Below are 9,815 nucleotides of genomic sequence, written 5' to 3' on the forward strand. Positions count from 1 at the left end.
AACATTTTCTTTAGTGTATAAGCACTTACAGTGGCAGTAAGGAAAGTTATAGTAGCCATCAGCACAGCTTTCACACATTTTTCCACTGAAGTTTGGTTTGCACTGGCAATGTCCAGTTTTGTCATCACATGCACTTGTTTTAATGCGTTTAGGGTCACATTTACACTGATGGCAGGCTGGATAGCCATAAAATCCTTTGGCACAGGTGTCACATTTTGGAGGAGAATACTGTGGCTTACACTCACATTGACCTGAACCATCCATACAGTAATCTGGTTTGTGGAGTTTTTCATCACAATTACATCCTGTTAAAAAAAACAAAGAAATAAATTTCATCATTAGCATACCAAGCAAAGTATACTCCATCTCAAATCATGCTCTGAGACTGTAAGGTTTTTAGAAGCTCGATATATTCATATTAAAAGAGAGAATTGAACATACATGGTGTGGGTAAAATGTATCGGGAACAATTTTTCCTAACACGACTGTACATCGCAACATGCTTGCAGGGCGCTCGCACTGTGCAGGCTCCGTGGTGGGGGGTCTTACCTTCAACACGCTCCAAGCGCCAATGGCCTGTGAGCGTTTGTTCAGGCTAGATCGTACTTTAAGTGGACCCCTGTCAAGTGCCTCAGTGCAAAAGCATTATGCAGCAAATGATTGAACAGTGGCATGCCATAAAATTTTGTATTGTACCGGGAAAATCGGGTATAGAGACATTGGGCATGATTCGCCAAGTGTTCAAGGGTGAAGCATGTCACAAACTGCAGTTTGTAAGCGACACAAGCTCATCAAAGATGGCCGAGAGAGTATTGAGGACAATGGCTGAATGGCCATCGATGCCCACGCTGAATGGCCGTCGATGCCAAGAACCGACGACAACGTGCAATGTGTGCGTGAAGTGCTGAATAAAGACCATCAGTTAAGTGTGCCACAGATTGTACTGGCATTAATAAAAGGACAGTGCAAACCATTATCACTGAAAATTTGGCGATGGGAAAGATCTGTGCTAAGCTCATCCCAAGGTCTTGATGGACGACCAAAAGCAGAGTCAAGTGAAGATCTTCTTCAACGTGTTGAAGAAGACCCCCGACTTTTTGGACAGTCCCGACATGGCACCAGCATACCATTGCCTTTTCCCAGAAGGGAAGTGCACCCTCAAAGGACATCACCATGGGACCCAGTGCCATCCAAGTAGCTTGCACGCATACCCTTAAGGACCTTCCAGAATCTGTCCATCAGGGAGCCTTCTGAAATCTGAAATAAATCTATTTATCCAAAACTTTTCCTGATAATTTTTATACAAACCTTGGATTCAATAGTTCTTCTTCTGCTTATGGTCACATTGATAATGTTCTTAGAAAATTAGCATCTTATGAAGAAATAGGAATAGCACTCAGTTAAAGGGAAGGCAAGAATTGAAGTGGTTTCAATATCTAATCAATCTCATGTCATCACTAGGAAGTTTTCTATAAGACTGTATTGACACCAGTGGTAATTACAGTTGACATTATTGTACATAAATTATTATGAATAGGTGGGAGTGGATAGGCTCTGAGACTCACAATGAGTACAGAAATATACTTACCCTTATGACAATACTATTGTATTCACCATACTTCAATGTACATTTCACTTGATTGTGCACTAATCTCATATGATCACAGTATTAATTTATTTAAAATATTTATCAACTTACGTTTACAAGCACCAGTAGCATTTAGAGGTATTCCGTCCGGGCGATAATAACCAGGCTTACACTTGTTACAATTTATTCCCATAGTATTGTGTTTACAATTTTTGCACACCCCACCTCCATCATAATTTCCATGAATATCCAATGATTGCTTTTTCTTTTCTACTTCTGGGTCATAATCACACTCATCACTGTGCCCAAAGCAATTACATGCTGAAATTGACAAAGAAAAATTATATATGCAAATGTCTATAATACACACAATGATGTTCAAAATATTAATAAAATAAGGTTTAGCAAAAAACAGGATAGATAATTCATAAGGATGAATGTTCTACTCTGGTTTTTTCTGAACCATATTTCATTAATTAATTAAGATGAATTTTCTTATCTTTGAAAGCAAATAAAATATAGCATCATAATTGCCTGAATTAGTTCTGGTTTCATGAAAGTTACCTTTGCTAGCTTCTACTCACCCGTGCCATTCCACTAGGAAAGCACCATTTATATATTTCTCTCCTCAATTACATAAATACCATTAATCATAAAATAATCAGCAATGTTAAATTATTTGTGAATGGATTCTATTCCACCCAGATACAAAATATTAAATAGACTTTAAAGCTGTATAGTACTCTAAACAATATTTTTAAGGGGTCTGGAGTAGGATCTCCTGTTAAATCTGGAAAATACATAATAATGCAACAATGGAAAAAGAAATCCATTTGTACTCTCAACAAGAGACTACAAGGGGTAATCTGAAGTGGTAAGCTGGAGTAAAATATACATGAACGCAATATGAATGTTTGCTTGAGGATAAGCTGAACTTGAATATGGTGAAATGGGAAATACGTATAAACAACAAAAGTGTAAATGATGCTTGCATGAGGTTGAAAGGAATGATTGTAGAAAGTTTGGACATGGCAATGGAAAATGTGTGGTTGAGACAATGAAAGGTGATGCCTAGTTGGATGAAATAGTGAAAGATTCTGTGAGTGCAAAGAAAGAGCCGAATAAGAGGATGACTGCATCTAAAGATGAGGAAGCTCAGAAAAGAGAATTTGCTGTTTCCAAAATGAAAAAGAATGAATTCAAAACTGTTATGAAAGAAAGTAGGTATGGAAACAACTTGACAGAAGCAGGGAAAATTCAGAATGATTTAAGGGAACAAAGTCTTTTTGAAGCAAAAAGAGCAAAAAAGGGAAGGGCAAAGGGGTGAATTAAATAAAGAATAATATTGGTGAAATGGTCTGGAATTAATGCAGAATTAGAGATCGCTGGGGGAGAATTTTGATAACATACAAAGTGTGGAGTATAAATGCAAGACAAATGGTGATAATTAATGGAGCAGATAGATATATGAGAGCTAGGGGGGAATCTTGGGTCAACTTTTGGGGTTGGAGAAAAAAGACCGCAATGTTGAACAGGTGTATGGGAGAGAGAAGGTTGAAGTCGGTAAGAAATGAAATGCAACAGTTTTTGTAACAATCAAATTTAAATGGTTTTCGGGGATTAGGAAATTAAATTTGATTGGAACCAAATAAAAGAAACACAACAAGGAAAATGTCTCAGGGGAGGCATGGTCCCTTTGTTCCCGAATCCCCCTGGATCCACTGCCGATTATGAATATTAAGTAAATGATTTAAGGGTAAGAGGTAGACTGAGAAAGTTATGGATGGAGGTGCTAAAAGAGATTCTCAAGGATATCAAAATTAGGAGAATCAGAAGTCTTAGGAAGAGGACAACTGGTCCAAATTCTCATGCCAGGCTTCATACCATCCTCGCCTGTCTGTATTCATTTGTGTACTCTATAGAAGGCTATTGAGGTACACAATATAAAGATCATTAAGGCTATTAAGAATTTATCAAAAAATATGACTGTGGTAAGGCAAAAGAAGCATGACATGATGGAGTAGTATGGGAGATATTAGAAAACAGAAGTGTTCTCTGTAATACCATAAAGATTATGCTTCATTGATTTGACATAATCAGAAAGGGAGAAGTTGCAGGGTAGTATGTAAAAATTACACAGAGCTGTTATTTCACATTGGCCAGACCTCATCTTGAATACTCATTGAGCTTAGAACCCTGCTCAGAGGAACCTATATTTGAGCAAAGAAGGATGAGGAGATAAGCCATCCATATCATTATGAATTGTTGTGAATGAACAAAAGGCAACACGTAATTATCGGGAAGCTTCCATTGATAGTTACCAGAAGCAGGAAAATGATATGCATGACTTAACCAACAGGGTAAATCCTAAACAAGTTAGTATAATGCTGATGAATGGATAAATAATTTTAGCTCCACATTTCATCGGTAAGTAAGACCAAAATAAGATGCTAAGGGGAAATTAACTTTATTGACCCATCTGATATGAGATATCCTTTTCCTCCCATATAATTATTGGCTAGGAGAAAAAACATAAGCACTACCATTTGAGCTACTAAAAAATAAAAGTTACCAAATGCACTTTCATAGTAAAATTTATATCCACAGATTCAATGTTTTGGGTTTGACTTTGCAGATTTCCTCCATAGGAAATTAAAATTAAAAAAACTAACTAAAAAGTGCATCATGAAAGGGAACACCAGGAGAGGGACGATGTCAGTCCCAAACAGAAGATACCAAGTGTTTCTTCCCTCCTATCTCCTTCATCCAAAATCTTTACTGCACCCCACTACCCTTATACCCCTCCCAAATCCTAAAGTCCCATTAACCACCCACACTTATCCACATTCTTCTACAAGGAATATTATTATTATTATTATTGTAGGTAAACTACCGGTTAAGGTAGGTTTGGGGTAGGCACAAGTTACCAAACAGTACAGCAACAATTTCCTTGCCTCTTGTAACAAAACACAACCCAAGATCTAACAATACAATAAGCCCCTCTCCATTTCTGCATACTTCCTTCCTCACTTCATTTCATCCAACATCCCTATCCTACTCCTGCCCCTTTCTTACTTACATAACATTCTCCCCTCTATCACAATTTTCAACATCCCATTGCCAATCAAAATACTCTGCATTCATTTCTTCTGCCTCCTTAGGATTTCTCCCAACAATCCCCTCTCCTCCCACTATACCGTACACTTCCTTGTTTGCTTTCCTTTCTGTCCATTTCACCTTCTCCATATCCACATTTTAAAAGCCTCCAATCTACACCCATAATCCTGCTTCTATGACCATTTTTTCATACCGTACATAACTAAACTCCAAATCAAAGCTTCAATGATCCCTTTCTTTACATCTTTACTCAATGTCCCTGTCACGAATACCCTCCTCTATGTGAAAGCTTCTTTGCCTAATGCAATTTTTCTCCTTATGTTCCTACTACTTTGACCACTTTAGTGCAAAACAATTCCTAGATACACAAACTGTTTCATCTGCTCTAATTTTTGCTATCCTATTTTTACGTTTAGCTTTGCCTTCCTCTTCCAAGAAAACCGCAAAACCTTTGTTTTATTTACATACATCCCCATCCCATATATATCGTACTGACTTTCGAATGCACTCAGCAATGCTTGCAACCCTTTGACTGACTGACAATACTAAAGCTTGATCATCCAATCAATTACATATTCAATTTTATTGGGTTCCATTAAAACTGTACTAATTGAAAGAAGGTAGAGATAGTTTTTGAACATTTAAATCAATCAGGTTTTATTGATTTTTCTCTTGCATTCTCATTGAATTTCTCAAAATATATGTGTTTGAAAATGACTTACAAATAAATTGGTCCAAATTTACTGCATTATAAATGTAAGCATCATAATTTATACAATTACATATAGGAGTACCTTAAAATAAAAAAATAATGGATTGATCATGATTGAGAATAAAATAATAATGATTAGCATATAAATGAAACTGATCCACTTATGCAAATTCTTATAAGATGCTTATCATCCTCAAACAATCTACAAAAAATGCTGCACTTCATTTGCAGATGTATCACATAGGGTTAATGTCAAGACATTTCTGGAAGATGATTGTAGAGGGAAGAGAAGAAAGGAAGAACAACAGAGGAAGCACTCCAACGAGACACTTAAATCATAATGCCAAAAATGAGAGTATAAAAATTAAAAAAAATATATTTAGTTGACAAGATCATTGAGTTGGGGGTAATATTGAGACTGATAATGAAGTAATGACTTTGAGGAGAGAAATTGCTGCGAAATTACCTGTTACCGAAACCAAAACGATTTAATTCTTACGTTCACAAGTGAATGAATCCTGAGGTGTAGATGGCCTCCATTTTTTTTGAACAAATCCATCACAGCATCTATCACATTGAATCCCACATGTTTTATGCTGGCATTCACAAATGAGGGTGAAATTCATGCTTAAATTTGCACTATTGCATTCTCCAGCATGGCCATTGCAGACACAATGGCTGCCCATGGTAATGTGTCGTATTGAGTAGAAATACTTAAGGAATAAAATGAAATATATGTTAAATCAATAATTAAATATTCACTCAACAAAGAAAAAAACACAATCACAACAAACCCGTCGAGTGACAGATGAATCTTCATTTGCAAGTGACATTAAATCAGCTTTGTGAGTATTGGGCTGCAAAAATCTAAAACGAATGTTTGTTGCTTTTGTCCATTCTTGAAGGATTTTTGATTTGTGGTAATCTTCAGCAGATGGTCGGTTTTTAACCAAGGGAATAATTATCTGAAAGGGGGATGGAATAAATTTTTATGCTAAAAACATCCATCTTGCTATGAAAATAAAATCAATCAAAATTAATTGAGAATGTTTATCATACCTCATCTCTGTCAAAATTAACTCCAGATTTCTGTGGTGCAGTTAGTTTAGATTGCTCTGTATCACAAATGACAGTGTCATCATGAGTGATCTTCTGCATGGGTTTAATTTTAAACACATCTGCACATTGCCTAGAAATTTAATTTTTTGACAGGAAAAAAAAACCAAGTGAACCACAAATGAAATACTAAAAATATGTTACTTATTTAACTATTAAATACTGTGATAGTAGTTATTAGGGGAGGTTATTAACAACTAAGGTCATTTGCACCATTATGAACAGGTGAGTAATTTGGTAGAGGTAAGATATTCATGGAATGGAGGAATTGTGTAGAGAAACCCAACACCAGCATTAGAATACTCTTAATGAAAGGTGCCAAGAAGTCACGAAAATCAATACCCCATTTGATGAACAGTATACTTCACTTGAAGTGCTATCCACGTAGCACTCCAAGTAAGGATCACTTTTGCCTCACTCTTCCCAATGCTTATATAACTGGACACACTACATATGGAGTACACACTATGATGAATGCTCATGAAGTTCATTTCAATGACTGTGTGACTCAGTTTGCATAGCCCCCTCCTATTATGCAATGATAACTCTATTCTGTTCACCTATTATGCCACTTTTCCTTTTATAGGTAGATATTGAATAAAATGGCATTGTATTAGAGCATTAATACTATCATCACTAATTTTCTGCTTGAATAAATGGTCATGAGGTGTTAAATTTAATGCAAGTTAATTATTCTTTGCTCAAAATGTATGTATTTAAGAGTTACGTACACTACCTCCCAATAATCCCCTCTCCTCCCCCACCAATCCAAGCACTCGCTTGTTTTTCTTACAGTCCACTGCACCTTTTCCTACCAAACTCATCAACTTGATACTGAACTTCAAAATTATGTAATACATATATAATTAGCTACAATATTACATATAGGTACAAATGTAATTGAACTTACTCTAGTGAAGTGGCAAAATACTGCCATGGTGTATATGTAACACCATAATCTCTTGATTTTTCTAATACCCAGAGTGCAGGTCTTGGAGAATTTGCTGGTCTAATGATAATATAGGATACAAGCAGTTCCTAAAAAGAAAAATTATGAAACCAAGAGGATGTGAATTGATATCCCAAATCACAGCATGCACCATTAACTTTACAATTAAATAAGCAAAATTTTTAAGAGAGCTAACACAATTTAATTATTTTAACATATCTTACTGTTCAAATTAGTCAAAAACAATGGAAAATTCTAATCCTTAGGCTTCCGCGCCGTCTATCTGATGAATCCATGCCGATTTCCGGGAATTACCGTCGCGTAGTTTAGTTGGTAGACAACTGTTTCGCCCCCAGTCCTGGAGGCGTCTTCAGGTCGAAGTGATGTGCGTTGCGTTTATACAGGGTTCGTCCGGAAAATAAGTGTACTGAGCTCAGGAAAAAAAATTTATTACACTTTTACATATCTTAAGCTAATATTCCTCAAAATAGGACCCTTGTGAGTCGATACACTTGTTCCAGCGGCGTTCCCATTCCTGGAACGCTCCCGCGAAGGCATCATCGGGAACCTCTCGAAGACTCGTCGTCGACCTCTTCTCTGCCCTCCACGAACATCTTGTGCCACCGAAAGATCATGTTTCTGGACATGGCTGACTCCCCGTAAGCCTGGTTAATCATACCGACAGTTTCGGTAGACGATTTCCCAAGCTTTACCGCAAATTTGATGGAATAGCGCTGCTCCAAAAACTTCGGCATCGCGTTCCGTGACGTGGGTCGAAGCGTGGAGGTTCGCGTTAACAGAGCTCCTCACTACACCACAGCTCAGAGCCGACTGCCTTTTTCAGCGTCGCTTGCCAACATACCCCCCTCCAATCGCAGCCCGTCAGAGCGGTGCTGGGCGCGCCTGGAGCGGCGGGAAAAAATCAGTAGTCAGTACACTTATTTTCCGGACGAACCCTGTATATAGCGGCCAAAACGCAACGCACATCACTTAGATCTGAAGACGCCTCCAGGACTGGGGGCGAAACAGTTGTCTACCAACTAAACTACGCGACGGTAATTCCCGGAAATCGGCATGGATTCAATGGAAAATTCTTTTAAAAGTTAACATTTTCTCAAACTTTCAGACGATCAAGGTTACAATGTGATAAAGGAATATATATCAGCCAATGAGTATGCTATTTCAATATGCAATGACATATAAATGTAAGTCTTGTATACACATCTGGCTAAAGGAAAATTATTTTCATATTTCTGTAAACATTAAACATTTAACTAGATTTTTCATTTTATGCGCGTTTAGAGATGTGACTGATACTCACTTGGCCTAGGTCGATCGTGAGATTAACCTCTCTGTATTGCCGTCCCCTTGACAGTGGAGGGCTTTGCCACCATTTTCTAGATGGGCCCAATGCAAAAACTGCAGAATGATTTCTGTCGGGGCGTGTGGGATCACATGTTGAGCAAAACTGGCGAAAGATGTCATAATAGTAGTTTTTCCGAAATTAATTTCATAGAATTAGTATACATCAAATCCCGTAAAATTAAACAACGCAAGAGATCATAGGTATTGTGATAATTCCCTACCCTACCTGCCCTTTTATTTGGCTCGGCATTGCACTGTCTTTATTCGTGTTAAAAAGGCTGTCATCGTGGGCACCATCGATGAGGCAGTACATTTCTTCCACGGGATACTCATTGCCATTGGAATCTACGGCAACACCGCACGTAGAAGATGCTGTTATCCTCCATCCTTGGAAATCTGAGAAGTCGATTAATTTCGGTGGTAGGAATTCCGAGGTGACACCGGGACAGAATAAAATCACCGTGAATACGATGAAGTGCCTCATCATCCATCGAGCCCAAGGAAGTGTCATTTTCAGATGCACCCGGCCGCTGAAGCCACTGGCTATCGGAGATAAAACATAAATAAGCGATACGGAAGCTCACGCCAATTTAATCTAAACACACACGAATACCGGATAATTTTAAAGTGTTAGGAATTTAATCGGCGATGCTCACTTTTCTCACTGTCGCGGCTTATTCACGAGGGCCGTAAAACGGCAACTTATCGCAAGTTTTTTCACAAGTAGTAGTATTTAGGGGAGGCGACCGACAGCTGAGGTCATTTGCGCCATTAGGGATGGACAGGGTGGATGGGAAGGGTGGAGAGGAACCCGGCGTCGGCATTAGCCTACTCTTTACGAAAGGCGCCAAGGGGTCCGCAGCTTAACGTCCCATCCGACGGATGGCGTACTCACTCAAAGTGCACTCCATAAAGCACCTCAAGTAGGGATCGAGATACCCCTGAAAAATATTAAACACCGCCGGGAT

The 9,815-nt window shown here is 38.1% G+C and overlaps 1 protein-coding gene across 1 annotated transcript; it reads right to left on the reverse strand.

Annotated features, from left to right (window-relative positions):
• Positions 1-1,158: 1,158 nt before the first annotated feature.
• Positions 1,159-9,358, reverse strand: LOC139692472 (laminin subunit alpha-like). Its single transcript, XM_071590688.1, has 7 exons — positions 9,074-9,358; positions 7,444-7,571; positions 6,477-6,606; positions 6,212-6,382; positions 5,917-6,130; positions 1,700-1,909; positions 1,159-1,268 (listed from the first exon to the last, which is right to left on the reverse strand). Exons 1-7 carry the CDS (start codon positions 9,356-9,358, stop codon positions 1,159-1,161), a joined length of 1,248 nt encoding a protein of 415 aa, XP_071446789.1.
• Positions 9,359-9,815: the final 457 nt, after the last annotated feature.

This window comes from Hetaerina americana, unplaced genomic scaffold (genome assembly GCF_022747635.1).
Source record: "Hetaerina americana unplaced genomic scaffold, ioHetAmer1.1.p SCAF_4, whole genome shotgun sequence".
Taxonomy (NCBI): Eukaryota; Metazoa; Arthropoda; class Insecta; order Odonata; family Calopterygidae; genus Hetaerina; species Hetaerina americana.

Excerpts from the sequence above, each read along its gene's own strand:
- LOC139692472 (XM_071590688.1), bottom strand. The coding sequence starts at position 9,358 with ATGACACTTCCTTGGGCTCGATGGATGATGAGGCACTTCATCGTATTC. Across the intron at positions 1,910-5,916 it reads GGATTCATTCACTTGTGAAC|CATGTAATTGCTTTGGGCAC; the intron begins GTAAGAATTAAA and ends TGTCAATTTCAG. Across the intron at positions 1,269-1,699 it reads TGCTACTGGTGCTTGTAAAC|ATTTATTTCAGATTTCAGAA; the intron begins GTAAGTTGATAA and ends TTGGATAAATAG.